At 40.6% G+C, this 20,840-nt stretch overlaps 2 protein-coding genes across 2 annotated transcripts in view; both read right to left on the bottom strand.

The window, feature by feature from the left end:
* Positions 1-3,769: 3,769 nt before the first annotated feature.
* On the bottom strand, positions 3,770-9,527 carry cox6a1 (cytochrome c oxidase subunit 6A1). Its single transcript, XM_080739173.1, has 3 exons — positions 9,414-9,527; positions 5,128-5,276; positions 3,770-4,090 (listed from the first exon to the last, which is right to left on the bottom strand). Exons 1-3 carry the CDS (start codon positions 9,514-9,516, stop codon positions 3,998-4,000), a joined length of 345 nt encoding a protein of 114 aa, XP_080595299.1. The 5' UTR covers positions 9,517-9,527; the 3' UTR covers positions 3,770-3,997.
* An 8,693-nt stretch (positions 9,528-18,220) lies between these two features.
* LOC308295471 (spermatid perinuclear RNA-binding protein-like) overlaps positions 18,221-20,840 on the bottom strand; it is a gene marked incomplete at both ends in the record, with an annotated part of 54,401 nt that continues 51,781 nt past the window's right edge. The window contains one exon of the mRNA XM_080738521.1: positions 18,221-18,309. Coding sequence (XP_080594647.1) covers positions 18,221-18,309 — 89 coding nt within the window. The remainder of the gene's footprint in view (positions 18,310-20,840) is intronic.

The following is a 20,840-nucleotide window of genomic DNA, read 5'->3' as shown; positions in this document are numbered from 1 at the left end:
TTAAGTTTAGGGTTAGGGTTAGAGATAGGGTTAGTGTCGGAATGGAGACATGTCGGAAAGGAGACATGTCAGAGTGGCGGGATGTAACCACTGCAAATATACCTTTATAGAAGACTAAAATAAAAAGTACTGTCCCCAGTCATTGTCAGACGGCAAGGCCAAGAGCCGGTAGACTGGACCAAGGTCTTTTAGACTTGTATAATTAGTTGAATAAACTAAAACAATTCCAGAAGACTAACACAGGACTAAGACTAAATGGTGTGTTCTTCAAAAGACTTTAAGACTGAAACATGTACACATTCTTGCATTTAATGCATCAGGGTACTACAGAAGGGTAAAAACATGACAGGCTACATCAGGGCAGGAATTTCAGGGAGGCCATGAAGGCCATGGCTGTCGTTGCCCCTCAGTTTGGCCTTGTGCCCCTCAAACCAATGGCATGACCTGAGGCCACAGTGGCCTTACTCCAGCTACCTGTACCCCTATCCCTATAAACTTCTTTGCCTTTTTTAAAAAAAATACTTCAAATAGCCGATCTACATCGGCAGGCGTCATCAACATGTCTGCACACGGACAAATGTGTCTGTGGCAAGACTTGTCCATGTCCGTGGCACATTTAGTCTTTTGGTACATAATCTATCCTAAATATTCAATAATAATAATAAAGCATTTGTTTTAATTATTTTGGATGATGATAAGTGTCAGGATGATTAATATGTTGTGTTGGCTACATGATTGCATCAGGTGAGGATGCAATGCAATGCAATGCAAGACAAGACAAGACAAGACAAGACAGAGAGAAGTTTGCTTCTCTCTGAATGTTTGCTAATACTTGTTCCACTGGTATACCTTACTGTACATCACACCACTTACGCACTGTCTTTCTCATCATCATATAATAATTGTTCACCGTGTAAATTAACACAGGATTGACCCTGGCAGCATATCAATTTTACTGGACTGTTGCCTGTTTATTAAGCTACTACTATCTTTCAACCACAACTTATGAGACAAGAGATCAGTAGAATGAGTTTGGCAAAAGACAAAAGAATAAAACAATATATAGGTCAATGAATTGCAAAAACTATGCTGTGATAGTGAAGAAAGGGAACTTGGAAAGACTCTTTCTGACAAACCACAAATCATTTGACTACCAGAAGGAGGTGAAGCCTTACGTATTTGTGTACCTACTTGGAACTGGATGGAGCTCTGTCAAGTATTTGTCTCATCAGCAAGATGGTGAAGAAAGAGAACTTGTGGGAACCACACATCATTTGACAAGACATTTCCAGCAGACAGAGAACTGAGAAAAAGAAATAAACTAAGGAACTGACATGGTGATGACCCCTGTACATCGGCATGTTGTGAGATCAGCCATTTGAAATATTCAAAAATGTTTTTCAAAATAGTAAAAAAAAGGAAAGAAAGGTTTAGTGATATTGAACTAAACTAAACTGATATATACATTTTTTAAGACCTCATGTTTAAACCAATGCAGTAAGTGTAACCCTTAAATTCAATTCATTATTTCAATGGACTAAACTTTGTTTTTGTGCCCTCAAAAAATTTACAACACCAAAGGCCAAGTGGCCTTGCCCCTAAAAAGACAAAAGTCTAGGCCAAGGCCTACTCAAGTAAGCACTCAAAGCTGTAGCTAAATCATGGGTGTGCAGTGCGCTGTGCAGGTGGAACACCTGGAAAGGATGCAACACATTAATCAATTTATGTAAATATATGGCTGCTGTGGAAAAAGTACCAACTAACTACCATCTTAATTATGTTTGCACATGGCACACCTAAATGTTTTAACCTTCTGTAGGCTTTAACCACATGGGATCATTTGTGTGTCACATCTCCATTCAGAAACATTGCCATTCAGAAGATTGACTTCCATTATTCTAAATAGAGGTTTCACCTGCACCTTACCTAAACCCTAACCTCAGTGGGGGTATTTCTGAATGGGGATGTTTCTAAGTGGGGGTGTTTCTGGATGGAGGTCTGCCCCCGTGCAGACCAAATATCTAGCTCGCCCATCGCTCACTCAACAACGGTGAACGCACTACAAATTCAGCCTAGGCCAGGGCTAGATGAACCATATACAAAAATAGTCAATTTGTGAATATGTAAATAGTTTTGGTTTCAAATAATTCATCCCAAAATGACACATTTACCGGTAGGCTACTCACCATTTCGTCTGCTCGTCGATGCCAAACCCACGCCGTCAGTTCAAGTTCAATCACCACCTGCTGTGTAATTTCAGTCTAGACGTGATTTATACTTTGTTGCGGTTGCGGCCGTGTCGCGCACCGAAAGTAGCCGAGTTTTTGATTCCAAGCGTCTGACTCTGCACTGATTGGTTCTATTCGTGAGCGGATACGGAGCGCGCGTGTGTGTGACGCGTGCGTGTTTGCGTGTGTGATGCACATGTGAGCTTGCTAGCTTCACACAAAAATGAGGATGAGCTTTGAATTTTTTGGAGTTAAATGTCAATTGTCAAGATTATAATACAGCAATATTAAAAAGAAAAACGGGTCATTTTAACATTTAGTCTGGCTTTTTTGAGCATCCCTGATAGTTTTGAGATTCATTTTATCAACCCATTGTAACTTGATACCATGTTAGATTCATCCAAAACAACCGTCCTTGGTTCTGGTGATACTGATGTTACCCTTCTACTACGTGAACTACATGTTCCAGTTTCAATTTTGTCAGTTCACTTTTGTCATGACTTCTAATTTACTTGTTTATTCTGCTGCAGTTCCCACTCCTGACTGGATAAAATTGTAAGAAGCTGGAGAGACAGGGAGACCTCTAGTGGGCCTACTGAACAGAACACAGGTTCGAGTCCCAATCCCAACAGCCATGTCATTCCCCATCTCTCTCCCCTTTTCCCCTGTCTGCTTACTGTCTATCCCTCTCAATAAAGGCTTAAAAGCACACAAAACCCCACACTCTATAGCAATAATTTCTATCAGAATAGCGTGATTATTGCACCTTTAACCACATCCATCTCACAGTAGCTGTCAAAGTAGTTGGATTCACACACAAACTTTGTTCTCTCTGGTTATGATGCCAAGTGTATTATGGAATATTAGGCAAGCACAATATGGACTATTTGGCAAGTGCAATATTAAATGATATGATTCCCCATGGTCACCGTTTGTTTTTATATTTCAATATTTTATTATTCAAGACTTTTTAGAGTTATTGTATGCATTATGGATGTTTCTTATTGACAAGAGACTATGAACTGACCTAACGGTCTATGGCATTATGTTGCTCTATCGGTGTATTTATTTTTCTTTATTGATGCTGTCATTTGTTGAGGCACTAAACGACATTTTGTTTTATGTCACCACAGAAAACATCTCTCCAAACCTATTGACTTGGACCCTGCTCGTGACATCAAGTATTTTATTATTGCATAAATGCCCAATGCCTGATACTTAATATTCCATTTACACTAGCTCCCCCAAAAAATCTGGGACCTGTCACAGCGTTCTAATTTTGCAGTCTCTACGGTTATTAAAATAAAGTAAAATTAATCCTGCATATTTATTTTTAACCTTCCTGAAATGTGTTTTATTCTTTGATGGGGAACATCCATATCTTAGCCTTCATAAATAAAACCATCTAGATGTACTTTGTCTCTACCAAACAATTTGGTGAATATGAATGAATGACATGAATCATGTCAAGGACCATGATGACAATACTGTCTGTCTGGGACCAGTGGAGGGACAAACATTGGCATATTCAGCAACACAACTTGAGGTAATAATATTATTTTTTATTTATGTCACATACGTTTAAGCAGACAATTTGTAATCTGGTCCAGAGTACGGTAAAGTAACAGTTTGGGTGCTTCGATTGTGTCTAGAGCACGGAGGTAAACATAATGGAAATGATAAAAGTAAACTGAATTGGAGGAAGTGTGGTCCAGGACTGAGAATAAGAGGAAAGTGGTCCCTGTGCCAGGGTCTGGAGGAAGAGTTCTTTACTCGTCATCGCCACCCTCATAGCCATCAGGAAGGGCATTCAGATGTGGGTTGTGGAAAAGGGTTTTGACACCATCTCCCCACGGAAAACGCTGAAAAAGACAAAGAAGATTGTTGTTGAAATGAAATTCAGTCTGTAACACAATCTCACTTCAAGGTTCATTCCATAATTGAAATATAGAGTACTGTATAATAGTGCATAAGTGTCATATAGAAGGTTGTCACGATTATTTGTGATATAAATAATTGCGATGAACGATTTAATTGTGTGGCTTTTAGAGCTTTGTAAACCAACATTACAAGGGGCAGATATGAAAAGAAAAAAAAAAAGGCTAAAATATGACACATTTGAAACTGCATGCTGAGGAGGACCCATTATGTTGAAACGCGTCCATTGTCTGTCCATGAGAGGTAAATAAAAGACTGTGTGAAAGGATATTCATTGTGTGCCGGCCATTTCCTTACTTTTATGACATTGTTGAGCCGTGCAACTTAAGACTTTTTATTAAACCTAGGGTGTTGGGGCGGGCCTTCTGCTTTGTAGTAATTTCTCTTAAAAGTTAACACCCAAACTCTTACAAAATAGTGGCAACAACACACAATCTATAAGCTCACAACGATAATGGCATTGTAAGCTCGTAGATACAGTAAGCATGCTATTTCCACCATTTCTGAAAGCATTTCAAAATATATGAACCTTTATCAACATTTATTATGACTATGTAAAATAATTGTGATTATATCAAATAATTGCGATTAGGCAATTTAGTAATTGTGACAAGCCTACCTCCTTGTTAAGTAGTGAGTTATTTGAAAGTCATTTTCACTCTGAATTTTATTGCAGAGCTTGGTGTTCAAATATTTGACAGTTAAACTGAGTTTTCTGTGCATGAAGCTATGAAATAATTTCCTCGCAGCACTGCTGCTATATTTGTAAGAACAAATGTTAAGAGTAAAACAGAACTTTATTTAAAGTAACAAGTGAGTTTCTTAAACATTCTATTCAAATGTCAAACCTGCACACAAAGTTTAGACAGACTGTATTTTTTAAAGGCAGTTATTTGAAACCGCAATACTATTTGAGACGGTCATGTCGGTCAGTGTTAGAATTATAAAAGTTTGATGAAACCTTGTTGCGGATGCGAAGGTGGGAGTAAGCTGTGAACTCTGGCTGTTCATGGTGGGCGGCGTGCTGTTGCTCCTTCAGGTACATGTTCAACATGCAAACTGCCACGCCAGGTAGAGCAACCACAAAGGTCAGTATCTTCCATACCCTTGCTGGAAGAGAGGGATGGAGGAGAAGAAAGAAAGAAAAACAATTGTTAGATTTAGATTTGTTCTTAAGACTCCACTTCTTCTATTAGTATAGTTAATTATCCAGTTATGGATAAGGAGTTTTAGTCAAGGAGTTTTTTCAGTTGACTGTTCAATTTGATAGTTTTAGAGTTTTAGAATGTTTTGTATCAGTTCCTGAAACGTATTAAGCTTACGTTAAGGGTAGTATCACTTACGTTAAGGTAGTTATCACTTCTCTCCCCCCCCCCCCCCTACTGTAGCCCCACCCCCGTTTCCCCTATCCTGTACATATAGTGTTTTCATAACTGCGATATTATTGAATGTTTTCTTTGCTTGCTATTTAATATGTCCATCTATACTATAATTTTGCGAATGTCTGTCTGTCTGTCTGTGTGTCTGTCTGTCTGTCTGTCTGTCTGTCTGTCTGAAACAGCGTTTCTCCTCAGTGGCTGGAGCAATTGATCTGAAATCGCATCACCATTAGCATATGAACACACCTAACATAACTGTGAAGCCCGTTTGTCACTTTCACAAATCATATACTGTATATTAGCATTTTTATGGTGTATCTACTATCTATTCTGCATCTAGCATGAGGCACATCTATTCTGCATCTAGCATGAGGCAACATGTTTAACCAGCTCTCTCTGTGTGTGTGTGTGTGTGTGTGTGTGTGTGTGTGTGTGTGTGTGTGTGTGTGTGTGTGCAGGCAGGCGGGTGTGTGCGCAGGCGGGTGGACGGGTATTTCTTACATTGATGCTCCTACATATTATCATGCAAGCACCAGTTAAAGTTACTTTCCATCCCTCATATACTGTATGCACAGTGCACATCCCATAACCCACACACTGCACATCATTTTGGAGCTCATATCTTTGAACGGGTAAGGGCTAGTCTATACTATAATTTTGCGAATGTCTGAGTGAGTGTCTGTCTGTCTGAAACAGCGTTTCTCCTCGGTGGCTGGAGCAATTGATCTGAAATCGCATCACCATCAGCATATGAACACACCTGACATAACTGTGAAGCCCGTTTGTCACTTTCACAAATCGTATGCTGTATATTAGCATTTTTATGGTGTATCTATATTAGCCTACAGTACCTTTTGTGACCACACATGTTAAGGGAGGGGCGCTGTTGTTCAGGCCATGCACAATCACACACACACACACACACACACACACACACACACACACACACACACACACACACACACACACACACACACACACACACACACACACACACACACACACACACACACACACACACACACACACACACACACACACACACACACGGGGGCGGGGGGGGTTCTGGCCCTGTTACAGATGTTGTCCAAAAATCATGCAGATCGGTACACAGTATCTCTGTAGCCGTTAAATGGAACGGGTATTTCTTACATTGATGCTCCTACATATTATCATGCAAGCACCAGTTAAAGTTACTTTCCATCCCTCATATACTGTGTGCACAGTGCACATCCCATAACCCACACACTGCACATCATTTCGGAGCTCATATCTTTGAACGGGTAAGGGCTATGAATTAAATACAGAGGGCTTCCAACGTAAAAAGACTGTAAAAGGTCTTATTTGGGATGTTCCTTTTAGGGGGAGCGTGTCGCTGTTACTACATGTCATCTTTTCGACACCCGACTCTAACCCTCGCCCTAACCTCCATGGAGTGAATCAGAGTCGCTAACCCTCTGGTCAAAATGTTGGTCGTTCGAAAGAGCGATTTTGCCCCTTATAGGCAGGGTGTTTAACTGTACTTGTACTGTACTACATTTTGTACTGATCTCCATTTTTGTCTAATAAAATAATCAAAAGCCCACCTCTCCGGAAAATTGTCATTTTAATAAATTACTTTGCACATGCTCTTGAATGCTGCATGTGTAACAGCTCTACTTAAGAAAAGGGGGGAGAAAAAACAGATGCTGATCATTAAAGCCTTTTCATGTGTTCCATATTCTTCATCTGACTTGCCATGAGACATATTCCTCAGTATAACAACATGCATACTACATATGAATTTAACTAGCCGCAAATTGCAACACTAGATTTTGTTATAATCGGATGAATCTAGGTCTAGGGTTGCAATACCTCCCATAGGCAGCCAATGGATCAATTTTTTTTGCTTTCTGATTGTATTAAATGTCAAACTCACCAATATTGCGGCTCTATGGAAAGCTTGCCTTATCCTCTTACTATCTGCAGTGTTTGTTTCATAAAATTCCACCGTAGAATTGTTATGAGTTATATCTGTCAATAAATTCTAAGTCTTGAACTTCGGAAGCGCTCGTCTTCTATAACACCATGTGCCGCTGCCTCCTGCATTAGGCTATGTGACATTTAGAACCAGCTGGTACACAGGACCGCTGAGTGACTTCCCACAAGTGCTTCCAAACTCCAGCACTTTCTTGACAGAAAATAAATCTTAACAATTCTACGGTGGATTTTTATGAAACAAACACTTTGCAGATAGTAAGAGGATAAGGCAAGCTTTCCATAGAGCCGCAAAAAGCACACAAAAAAAACGCTTTGATCTATTGGCTGCCTATGAGAGGTATTGCAACCCTAGATTCATCAGATTATTAAAAAAATTTAGAGTTGCAATTTGCAGCTAGAATTTAACTTTGATACTACACCACATATTGTCACTGTCGGGTTACTTTTAAGGAAATGGAATCTACATCTACAAGGTCACAACTCTTCATGACGCGACTTGTAGATAGGCTATTTTTGCAACGCAACCATCATATAACATAGTAAGGCATTAATTTAGGTGGGGAAATTATCGTCATTGTCTGCCTGATAAGGATGATATGGTACATGTCTCGGGTCTCCTTGCAAAATTGCCTCAGTGATTAGATCCCAATCTATACTATAATTTTGCAAATGTCTGTCTGTCTGTCCCAGCGTTTCTCCTCGGTGGCTGGAGCAATTGATCTGAAATCGCATCACCATCAGCATATGAACACACCTGACATAACTGTGAAGGCCGTTTGTCACTTTCACAAATCGTATGCTGTATATTAGCATTTTTATGCTGTATCTACTATCTATTCTGCATCTAGCATGAGGCACATCTATTCTGCATCTAGCTTGAGGCAAAATGTTTAACCAGCTCTGTGTGTGTGTGTGTGTGTGTGTGTGTGTGTGCAGGCAGGCGGGTGTGTGTGCAGGCGGGCGGGCTGGGGGGGGGACAGTATCTCTGTAGCCATTAAACAAAACGGGTTTCTTACATTGATGCTCCTACATCATGCAAGCACCAGTTAAAGTTACTTTCCATCCCTCATATACTGTGTGCACAGTGCACATCCCATAACCCACACACTGCACATCATTTTGGAGCTCATATCTTTGAACGGGTAAGGGCTAGTATGACAAATTCAGCATGTTCACAGTCACACCAGTATTCCTGCAAAGCAGTAGGCCTATTCCAGACAAAAATATTGTAATCTAAACATTAAACGCAATGAGAGTAGAGCTTATTCCATCAGTGTGCTCTGTGCTGACCTTTTTTCCTTTAAGATCACCCAGCCCAGGGTGCCTTTTAAATGGCATGTCTGACTCTGAACCCTCATACATACTACATGACAAATGTACTCTTTTTCTGGTGACTTGTTGCACTTTACAAATGTGTAATGTGCCTTTGACCATCTTTTAATTTGAAATGTTAGGTGGTAGAAATTAAAGGCAGACAGAAAAGTAACGCTAAATGATGACTATAGCCCTATTAGCCAACAGTCTTGGTGCAGAATCAGATGTCAAGCAAATACTTAAGTTACAACTCTGATTGGTCAGACAGTCCTTGATGTTTTGAATTGGCTAACTAACTGTTAGCCTACTAACGTTACTAAAATGCCCCCAACACACAGGATACTAAATTGCACGTACTAAGTTACATTCTGGGAATTCGTTTTATTTCCCTAACCTGAGTGTCAAAGCTCTGTTGGCAAGAACAACCACCATTTGGCTAGTGTCCTCTGTTGTTAGCCACCTAGCTTATAATCATGCTAACTCACTCAGCAAGGTCACTTGTCAGGACTAAATATGTTCAGGCAAGTCAAATAATTATCCACAGCCAACCATCCAAAATATATGTATATATCACCTGAGTCGTGCTCGCCATGTGAAGCACTAGCAGAGAGCTGACGCCGTGTCTGGGTCTGTGAAGACCTCAGCAGGGCTTGAGAGAGCCTTCCGAACGCGGCCATCTTCGTTTGGATTCGAGGCAGAGCGGAAGAAGAAACGCCGTGGAGGAGTCAGGTCACGTGGGGGGCCGTGACCAACGTTTCTGGTACCAGACACACTCAACACTGCCCCGCCATCTAGTGGCGTACGTTACGTAGTACTTTTATAACAACTGAGTTTGATTTAACAACTTTTCTTTCTAGGAAGGCATTTTCCCAAAATGTCTGGAAAAAAGCTTTTGTTTGTAAAAAGTACTTTTGAATAATTAAGTAACCTATCTTTAAAAGCAATTCACTCAAGTACAAAGTTGACAGAATAGGCAGGGCTGTATTAACCATTGGGCCGGTAGGGCCGTTGCCAGGGGCCCTTGGCTCTCAGGGGCCCTTGGGGGAACTGGGCCGCGTGGTCATTGACAACTTACTAAAATTATAAATGTATATGTTAATTCAAAATCAAATGTGTGGGCCCCTCCTCTGTTGTCTACAGGTGCTTTAATTAGCCAGTAGCTATGCCCCTCCCAAAAAGCTTTTGTCCAATGCTAGCTTAGAATAACTTCCTGCTTGCCAAGGTTTGCCTTGGCAACAGCCTTGGCAAGCTGCCGGTTGCTAAGCTAGCATTGGACAAAAGCTTTTAGGGGAGGGGCATAGCTACTGGCTAATTGGCCCACAGATAATCATCATGGCTTAAAATCCGAGCTGGGTAGTGCGTGTCGGGAGGGAGGGGGGTTATGGTGGGGGTGGGGGGGCCCCTAAAAAAATTAAAGGCCAGGGGCCCTCGCGGGGGTTAATCCGTCCATGAGTAGGCCTATAACTTTCATGCAGTTATGGCTGAGAGATCTGGGGTCCCCTTGCAAACCAAGAATTTGAAAAATGGGACAAACACCAAACTGAGACTCTGCACGCAGAACTATGCAAATCTATACTCCGCACCCAACGGAAAACAACGAACAATGCTTGCAGGGCAGAATTAGGACGATACCCACTCATTATAAAGGTAAAAAAGAGAGCACTTAAATTCTATAATCACCTCAAAGAAAATTGAATTGAATAATGGTCATATTTGAGTAATTTGACCAGGAGTATGTACTATGTACTTTGACTCAAGTAGGCTGATGGGGTTGAGAAGGCCTATGAGGGTACTTGAAGAGGTTCCAGGGGACACCGTTAAAATGAGGAACAGTTTGTACATAGATCTGCTTTTCAAAAATGTTGACAAGTTAAAATCTTCTTTTATAGGGTCCCTGGCACAAAATATCTTCAAATGAGGGTCCGCAGCTAAATACATATCGATTGGGGGGTCCTTGATATAATAATGTTTGGCAGGAAGGCCATCAAATAAAACACGATTTTTTTCCATTTAAATAATTTGTTGAATTTAAGGGTTAGGGATGATAAACAAAACTCAGTGAAATAGATAAATGACAGTATTTACAATCTGATCCATGCTCAGCCCAGCACCAAATCAAGTCAGTTAAAGATGGGGACTCGGGGGAGTTAAGATTTCAGAATCTCAACAAAAGACACTGGTGTCTACATGACAAGAAAGAGACAGACACCGGTGTCTACTGTCTACATATTGACAAGAGAGAGACAGAGGATAAAGTGGTAGTCAGCTGGGGCATTAAGGCCACTATAGCTGTGGCCTCAAATATGCCATTCATTGGTTTGAGGGGCACAAGGTCAAACTGAGGGGCAACGGCGGCCATGGCCTTCATGGCCTCCATGAAATTCCTGCCCTCGTTGAGATATTACCAATGGGAAAGGTGTGGACAAATAGGCGACCCTATGTATGTATAATAAAGGTTGCGTCTCCCTATACCCTCCTTCAAAACCACCATAAAAGAGCTCCTGTCTGCAATTTGCAACTGGGCCTACAGTAGACACCCCCCTCTATAGTATTGAGGATTTCCTGTCTTGATAAATTGAATATATGGGACAATGGAAAGCCCCCAGCAATTTTTGTTATGCATCATTGTAATTGCTAAAGTAATCAATCAATCAATCAATCAATCAATCAATCAATCAATCAATCAATATACTAAGTATACATTTACTGGTTTCTCTCTGTAAACCTGAATAAAGCATGCAAGCCCTTGAATAATCAGTTGCTAAAAAAAACAATAGGCCTATTAGGCAACTTTACTTTTGAAATTCTGATCAAAATGGACAGCAGAGGGCGTTATAGTTTCATCATACCATTCACTGCTCTGGTTCCAAGTCACACTTGCACCGTTTTTCATTGGGGTCCAACTTCAAGTATCATGCTCCTGACACCAATTTCCTTAAACATCCTCATCCCCACCAGGCTGGAATGTTCTGAATCTGTCCGTCCGTCCGTCCGTCCGTCCGTCCGTCCGTCCATCCCTCCCTCCCTCCCTCCATCCATCCATCTGTAAACATCTAATGTCAGTCTCCGCTGGACTGATCAGCATCATCAGCATGAAACTTTGCACATACACTCCCAGTAAGAACCTCTGCCCCAATTCTTTTGGGGCAGAGACACATTTTTTGCAAAACACATTTTTTCTTACTACTTCTACAGATTTTGTCCAAAACTCAATATACGTACACATATCTGTCAGATTTGTCAGATATCAAGGTGATGATAGTCAGCAGTCTTGATTTGAAAATGTATTCTGTCTTGCAGGGTTCTGTATTTGCTCAGTGAAAGCTAATGGAGTGTTTGCTTTAAAGATCAATGGAAAGAAACAATTAGGCAATAACTCTGCCAGGTAGAAGGTTCAATTCCCTCCCTGTAGTTAAAACGGTGGAGCATGGCATTTAGAAACGATAAAAGTTTAATAATTGCTTGTGCTACACAAGGGGCTGGCTGGCTGGGCTTGTTGTTCAGTGTCATTCAGGGTTAGGGGTTAAAATTCCGACTGGGGCCACCCTGGCTAAAAATGGTATAGGCCCCTTTGACCTCACTCTGATGCAGCTTAAGTGTCTACTAAACAGCATATTATGTTAAAGTTATACTTGAAAGTTATACTCTAGAGAGCATTTCTGCCTCATACAGCATTATAGCACCGCCAACTTTAACCAGTGGTTGGTGTTAGTGGGCTATTAGATCTCTACTACTATGATGAAGCAATGGTGTAGCTTACACATGGATCTTAGACCCTGTCTACCAGTCATAGCTGGATGACAAGCAATGATCTATCCCCTGTCTCACTATGCCTACGGCGGCTACACTTAGGCTTAGACAGCGTGGCCATTACAGCAATGAATACAATTTACCAATTTCACAATCCCTCTTTTTTGTTTTAGGAGAGATGAGTTGAAGTGATGTTATGTATTGTACACAGGAGATAAAATGACAAACTGCCATGAGGGTGGCATGTGCCAGAGTTGCGTAATCGTACACCTTCTGGCTTCACACACACCGCTAAAAATACCAGCAGGATCTGGCTATCCATCTGATATGCTTCTAACGTGTGTGTTTGCATGTTCCTCTCCCTCTCACCACCTAAATGCATGTGTAGCCTGTGTGCGTACACTTGCATGTAGCCTAAATGTGTGTGTGTTGCGCCCGCGTGTGTGTGTGTGTGTGTGTGTGTGTGTGTGTGTGTGTGTGTGTGTGTGTGTGTGTGTGCGCGCGCGTGTGTGTGTGTGTGTGTTTCTGAGTGCATGTAGCCGTTGGGTGTGTGTATGTGTGTGTGTACTGTGTATGTATGTGTGTGTGTGTGTGTGTGTGTGTCTGTGTGTGTGTGTGTGTCTGTGTGTGCGCGTGTGCGTGTTTGTGCGTGTGTGTGTGCGTGTGTGTTTGTGCGTGCTGCCAGAGAAGGGTTGTGTGTGTATTAGGATCAAGTGAGCTCACCATTCCTCCATGTCAGCCAGTCGTTTGCCAGCCTCGCCAGTTTTGATGTAACTAAGCTGCCCGGGGTCCCATTTGGGGTCAGAGTCAGGACAGTTCAGCTGAATTTACACCCCATCACATAAGGGCGTTAATTGCTTGCCTAAAAGAACAGGTCTGTGTAGCTTGTAGGTCTATTCTTTTTTTTTGTTTCTTTTTTGGCAAACAACACCTTTATACTATGCAGGATACATTTCACCGGAGCAGAGAGGATCAAGGAGGAGGTGCAGACAGGAAGGGCTTTATTTGCTTTCAGCAGAGATCTTGTCCAGATGACAGGGCTTTTAAAGACAGGCGGCACTACTTGCATCCCACAAGCTCATTTTACCAGTCTTCTACATGGATGCTGCATCTGCCAAGCAGGATTTTACCCAGTAGTATAGGCTATATAATGCTATGTGTGTACACACTGTCTAAAAGGCAGGGGTGTCCCAAGGGGGGGAGTGGGACTGAGTTACCAGGGCCCAATGTGGAGGGGCCTATTTTATGCTTTATGCTTTTGCAGATATATAAGCTCGAGCTTGTAGATCTGCTATTTTTGAAAAGTCATGAAAATGTGTGCAAATCTTTGAATAGATATGTATTTTTTAAGCGAACATTTGTAACTCAAATCTTGCTTCTGGGGGGGTCCCTGGAACTAAATATTTTCAGATGGGGGTTGGCAGCCTTTGGGGGTCCTTCACATGATAAAGTTTGAGCACAGAAACTTTCTTTTAAAACCTTAGAAGGATTTTAAATATCTGCTATTTTTCAATAGTTAAAGCACCAAATAATGCATAATAATGCGTTCCCAGTCTAAATGGACTATCCTTGTCCACGTGTACAACACAAATAACGTGTGAAACCTTGTTATTCTTCGGTTTCAGCAGTTATTTTTGGAGCAACACCAGTGTTGTGCCAAGTTGTCCCCATCAGAAAGTGGCCCTCCTGCATATCAATAGGTTTGCCAATTTGTAAATTCCTGTCCGAATGTGTTCCCCCTATCAACAAAGGAAGTTAACCATGTTCTTATAACACACTAGAGTTACACTAATGTGATACTGTTTTTTTTTGTTAGTTTTTTAAGCCATTGAAGTGGCTCCAGTGCTACACCTCCTGTCTGGCTATACGGGATATGGAAAGTGTGCAAGTAAGCAATTTACCCCGAGTGAGAGGACATTATGCTCTGATAATGTCCTGTGTTAGGGTGTTATCGGACGAGGCGAAGCCGAGTCCGATAACACCCTAACACAGGACATTATCAGAGCATAATGTCCGACCCCGAGTGGTAAATAGCTTTTCTACCACTTTTTCCCTTATACATGAAAGAAAACACATAGTTGTAACTTGCAAGGATCTTAAGTTACAATCATTATTGCCTATAAAACTTCCGCGAGACAGCAGATAGTTCCACAAACAACATCTTCTACTCACCAACAGATGGCGCCAACTCCATACTAATCCATGCGTCTAGCTTACAGCTAAGCTAACGTCAGTTAGAAGTACCGTTCCGGCCGTAAATAGAGGCTGTTCGCTTCCAGAAAGGCATAGGTTCAGAGAAAAGGGGCTTTAAAGTTGGCGGATTGCATTGGATCCAAATAAATCGGCGACTATAGCATGCACGTTAGTGAACATAGGACCGTTGCCACGGTCATTTGTTGGTTGGGGGAAAGGTGTTCCGACTACCTCCTGAAGTCCCCGGATGTACACTGAGGCTCATTGATCTCGGACAAGTCATCACACAACTTTGCGGCAGTAGTTCTCTCATAACCTCCGGAATTTAGCCAATCAGAATCCAGTATTTGAACACGTGACTCGAAAAAGTGGTAGAATTGCCCATTTAAACCATGTGTAATATGGCAAAAAAATGTGCTCTCAAAAACACCACGCTGCAAAGATGACCCCTGTGGGAAAAGTGAATGTTTATTTAATTGAGGTGAATATTCCACTGAGACAACTGCATACTTGACGTCATAATTAACGGAATGTTACCTGGTACAACAACAGAGTTTGATATGAAGCAGATACAGCACAGTTCAAGACAATACTGTAGTCATTACTAGACAATGACATTGTCAAGTGGAGAATCCAAAATTGTGAAGTCCTGGCTTAGCTTGTCCTGTTTCTGCTAATGGCTCAGATATTGAGATGTAAAAGCTGTATAGATGTCTGCACTGTACTATACTGTACTGTACTGTACTGTACTGTACCGTACCGTACTGTACTGTACTGTACTGTACTGTTATGTACTGTGCTGCACTGTACTGTACTGTATGTTAGCACCGGAGTGGGCTGGGTGGCATAGTGTGATTATGAGATGATGTCCTGAGTAGGAGACAAAATAAGATGCCTGTCACAGGCAGGATTCCTACACATTATTTATGTAAGACAAGTCCATGACTATTCAACAACAGCATCATTTCCATGACCAGTATTTGAGCATCTATGTTTATAGCATCTATTTTCAGATTCTTCTTTTCTTTATGTGTCATTTTCCTGGTATGGAGAAGACAATTATTACAAAAAGGATAATAAAATGTGATGACCTCTCCATGATCCCTGTACAGCTCAGAGAAACAGCTGTGATTCATAGTAAAGACACCAAGAAACTAGAAACCAACACCACGCCCCAATTCACCGTGAAGTCATTACTTTGACAGATGCACGTAGAGCAGTAACAAAATACCCCTACTAAGCTGACATGTGTCACCTTACATGACCGAGGGAAATGTTGGCTATACATTCTAGAAGACATTCATTACAGCAATACTGTGTTTGAAAGTACAACGGGTAGTCTATTATAAGTATCTACAAAGGCATTCACATACCATTTGATTTGCATGGCTAAGCAACATGCATTAGTTTCACTTCCAATTGACTCTAACACCACTTTTTGCTTGTGTGAACATCATGCACAGAAGGATGTGTGCTACGCGGAATGTATGCGTCATCGCACTACCGTGACAGGGCACGTTTTTCAGTTGAAATTCTGTTATTATATTCACTATATATATATACGTCAAGCGGCATAGGTCGTGCAACGATATATAAATTAGCCCTTAAAGGACGACTTCATTCATTTTCAATCTATCTTCAAACAATTGGTCCTCACTAATTCTCATAATAAATATGGCACCATTTGTGTCTACTCTGTCTCGGTCTGTGTCTCAGAGGAGGGCTGTGGGCAGTTTGGAAACCCACCTACCAGTGACATCATTGATGGGGAATTCAAGCTAATAGAAACAAATAAAAATAAATAAATCTAATAATAATAAACTGCCTAGAGGAGCATTAGTGGGGACCAATAGGTTGAAAATGGGTGAAGACGTCCTTTAAGTTGCCCTTCTTGTTTTTCATAGATTGAAGGTACCTGCCCTGAGTTGAATATTGCTATAAAGTCTTGTGCTTTCCAGTCAGGCTACGGTGAGGAATGCACTGCAAAACGTATCCATCTCAGCAAGCCATTTCATCTAGTGTCGTGTCTCAAATATCAGATTGTAAGAAATGGGGGTTGGGGGGCTGGCAAAGGGTTTAGATTATTTGACTTGTTTTGAATTTAAGTCACTTGAAGACCTTTCTTGAATCAAGTGACAACGGATACTCTTGGCATGATCTGTCTTATTACATCTTACACAAATAAACCAATGAAACAGCACATTTGCGTATCAGGCTGAAAAAAAAAACAAAAAACGTAATATTTAAATATTGATGATGATTGAAAAGAAAAATGATGGTCAAGGTCAAGAAGCCTATTCTACTGATCACTAATTGTAACATTCTCTTTGAATTTCAAAGAGTCTTCAACTTGTTTCTGAAAAACAATGAATCAGTATTAGTGGCCTAAGTATAAGTCTCCAAACAGGTACCCTGTGTCTTATTCCCATATGTTATGAAGCTATGAAATTAAATGGAATGGCCTGCATGATATTTTTTCTTTTGATGTACTATTGACTTGCACATGCATACCAACAAAGGGCTGGTGGAAATTTCTCAGACTAGGGTATATGAGGATAATGAATAATTAGGAATTAATAGAACTGGCTTCTAAGAACGTAATATTGAATGTCCCTTTAAAGAATTTCAGTAAGTGTGCCATTGTAGAAGCGTACAATAGAGAACTTCTGAAAGTAGAGCTTAACAAATTGTATAAAGGTGATTAAGTTGAATCACTAATCACTTTAGTGCTTTCGATTGGAATACGGCTACAGGCTAATATAATAATGATTAACTTGAGATTAAATACCACTAACAATACAATGTTATAGTTTCAAATTTGTAAAATGTATAACTTTGATTGTTAATATACTTATATTTATCTTTCATTTGAATACAAAGCTATTTCATTCACTAGGGTATATACATTCAGATATATAAATGATAAATATTTCTTTACATAGAGTTTAACATTCAAAAATCACATTTCCATTATTATTTACATGTACTGTACATACTGTATGTGTCACATTATGTGAATTTACCGGTATTGTACTGCTGGTCCATTTGAAATCGGCACCTTCACTGTGAAACAGTTCAATATTGCAACACATTTGAGATTTGCAGAGCTGCTTCATCCAAAGGCAGAAGATGTATTGCTGCTTGTTTTATAGACACTTTCCCAGCCGGGTGGATGAAATGAATTCTTGAGGGTGGCTCCATCTTCCTTCCTGTCTCCCATCTCCATTCAGCACTGCCAACCAGAATCATCGGAATCTGGCCCACGGTGGATTTTCCATTTCTTTCAATTTTGCAGCACGGTTTCCTCAGCTTAGTGCAGTTCAGGGAAGAATACCCAGGGGAAGGAGGAGCCGAAATAATCGAGATGCACTCAAGAGTTCAATACAGAAGGGAGAGAGATGAAGCTTGAGTCCTTTGCTACAGTTTGCACTGGTAGGGTCAGAACAGATCCTGAGGCCCGAGGTGAATGATTATAGGTGTGGCTATGGTCTGGGGCTGGTAGTAGGCACTGTCAATGTACAGACCGCCTACAAACACAAAACATTATCAGGGTTAGAAACACTAGAAATCACACCATGTCAGCGAGATGTACGAAAAGCCTTATCGAGGAATGGATCAATTCGAATTAGAGGTGTGGAATAGGATAGGTATTGACTGCAATCACTGCATTTAATCAATAGTGTAGAGACAGAGCAGGACGATCTCTCATAATGAGATCCAATTGTCCAGAACGCCTATTTGTTATCTGACCCCTCTTAAGGGCCCGTTGTGTCCATATACTGTATGACATCATGGATCTACATATGTGGGCATAAAGGGGACAAGGACAGACACACAGAAAGACGGGTACAACGGGTGTTCCGACAGTGGGTACAACGGGTACATAGGCCTAACTGCATCACTCCTGGCTTGCTTACACTGATGACATCAGAGGATCTCCATACATGGGCATAAAAGGGACATAGACAGACAGACATGCATGTATGGTCATAAAAGGGACCAGCAGGAAGACAAGACAGGCAGGCAGACAAACAGATCTCCATACTGTATATGGGCATAAAAGGGACACAGACAGACCGACGGATACAACGTTTACATAACTTGCATCGTGCCAGTGATACAAATTGTAGCTTCAATTCACATTTTCAGAAGAAGTTTACATTTGAAGATGCTCTCATCCTAATGAGACAGCAACTGAGCAGGGTTCGTACCCAAATGCAGCTCACAAGGTTTTCTGAAGCTAAATTCATACTTTGTTGTATGACAGAACAGGAGCAAAATGTAATCTCTGTCTCCCGGCCTGGCGGAGATAATTAATTTGTTAATTAACATCATTTGGTCAACATAATTTGGGTTTTAACCAAGTGGAGAAATAAAGCATTAAATGATAATTTCTGTGACCTATTGTCCACACAGTAGCCAGGGTTAAGTGTACGGTGAGTGAATTAATCATGATAATAATCCATCAAAAAAGTATGCTCTTCAGTAGGGCTGTCACGATTAGGACATTTTACATGACGATTAATTGTCACTCAGATAATTGTGATTAACGATTTAATTGTTTGAAGTTGCACATGGCAATCATGACACATAACTTAAATATACAAAGAAATTACTGACATATTTGACAATTTTATACTTAAAAAAGAACATTGATAGTGGAAATAGCCGATCTACAAGCTCACAACGCTTTTCCACTACTTTTTTAAAAGTGTTTGTAACTATATTAACATTTCTCAACATGGAAACGATTATGACGATTATGCAAAATAATTGCGATTACCTCAAATAATTGCGATTAGATTAGATAGGTTATAATTAGGTAATAACTGTGACAGCCCTACTCTTCAGATGACAATTTTGGAGTTGTGCAAGAGCTCATAGAGCAGGGTTCCCCAATTAGTTTTCCCCAAGGGCCGAATTATGTCTAGGGTACCAAGCCGAGGGCCACAACATTGCAGGGGGCGACGGTGGCGTTCCCACTACTCCAGCGACAGTTTTCGTCGTTGTCGGGTGAACATCTTGTATGTCCAAAACCGTTCCTTTTGAATTTATCATTTTAAAAATGCGAGGCGTTGTGTGCTTGTAGATCTGCTGTTTTCACTACTTTTGTGCAACGGCCTTGTATGATTTGCGAAAGAACATACAAATTTGGAGATACAAGATTTCCACCCGACAACGACGATATACTAGTGTTGTTGCTGCTCTTATACCACCATTATTACTGGGGTTGGTGGGGGCCAGACAGTAGCCCCCCGCGGGCCGCCTATTGGGGAACCCTGTCATAGAGCAACAATCTGACTGTGTGCAAGGGCTATAATGGTGAAAACATGACGAGGAACTACCAGCACTGTAGCACAACACAATATGAGCCAAAATGTACTCAAGTGTTGACGAAAATATTCATTTATTTTAAAACAATATTATCTACAAACAGGTTCAGATAAAATAAGATATCTCAAAAGAATTCACTGTTAACCAAGCAACCAAGTCAACAGCAGAGCAACAATGGAAAATCAATATCCAAAGAAAATGTTTCACAGTGCAACCAATCATTGTAAACCAACAGGCTTTCTCTCCAGAGGAGGAACTGTATGCCGTCAAAGATAAAATAATATAAACCATACAAATAAAAATAAAAACATTCTTTTTCAAATGCACAGGTGTGTGGTAAAGGAATACACCTACTTTGCTGGGGGACCCAATATGGGATTCATGGGGGTCCCTGTTGCTATGAATGGAAAGAATTCATTCTGATTCTATATACTTTAATTCTATTTCTATAGTCAGTATATTCTAGCACTTTAGCACAGAACAGAGCAGCAGCCAACATATTGATTATCAGCTGAGTGTGGAGTAACATGATCGGTGGGAATCACACAGGTTAAGGAAGTCATGATTCATAATTGTTCATATTAGTGATTGTGAATGTGTGATAATCACACATTATATCGTTTGATAGGAAGTAATTAAGATGTGATTTTTTTTCTCCTGTGTTAAATTTGAACATTTAAATTTGTTATACAGTCTTAATGTAGTGTTTTGTTATGATTATGTT

This window comes from Nannobrachium achirus, assembly GCF_963921795.1.
Source record: "Nannobrachium achirus genome assembly, chromosome: 12".
Taxonomy (NCBI): domain Eukaryota; kingdom Metazoa; phylum Chordata; class Actinopteri; order Myctophiformes; family Myctophidae; genus Nannobrachium; species Nannobrachium achirus.
This window is presented reverse-complemented; position numbering and strand designations above follow the sequence as displayed.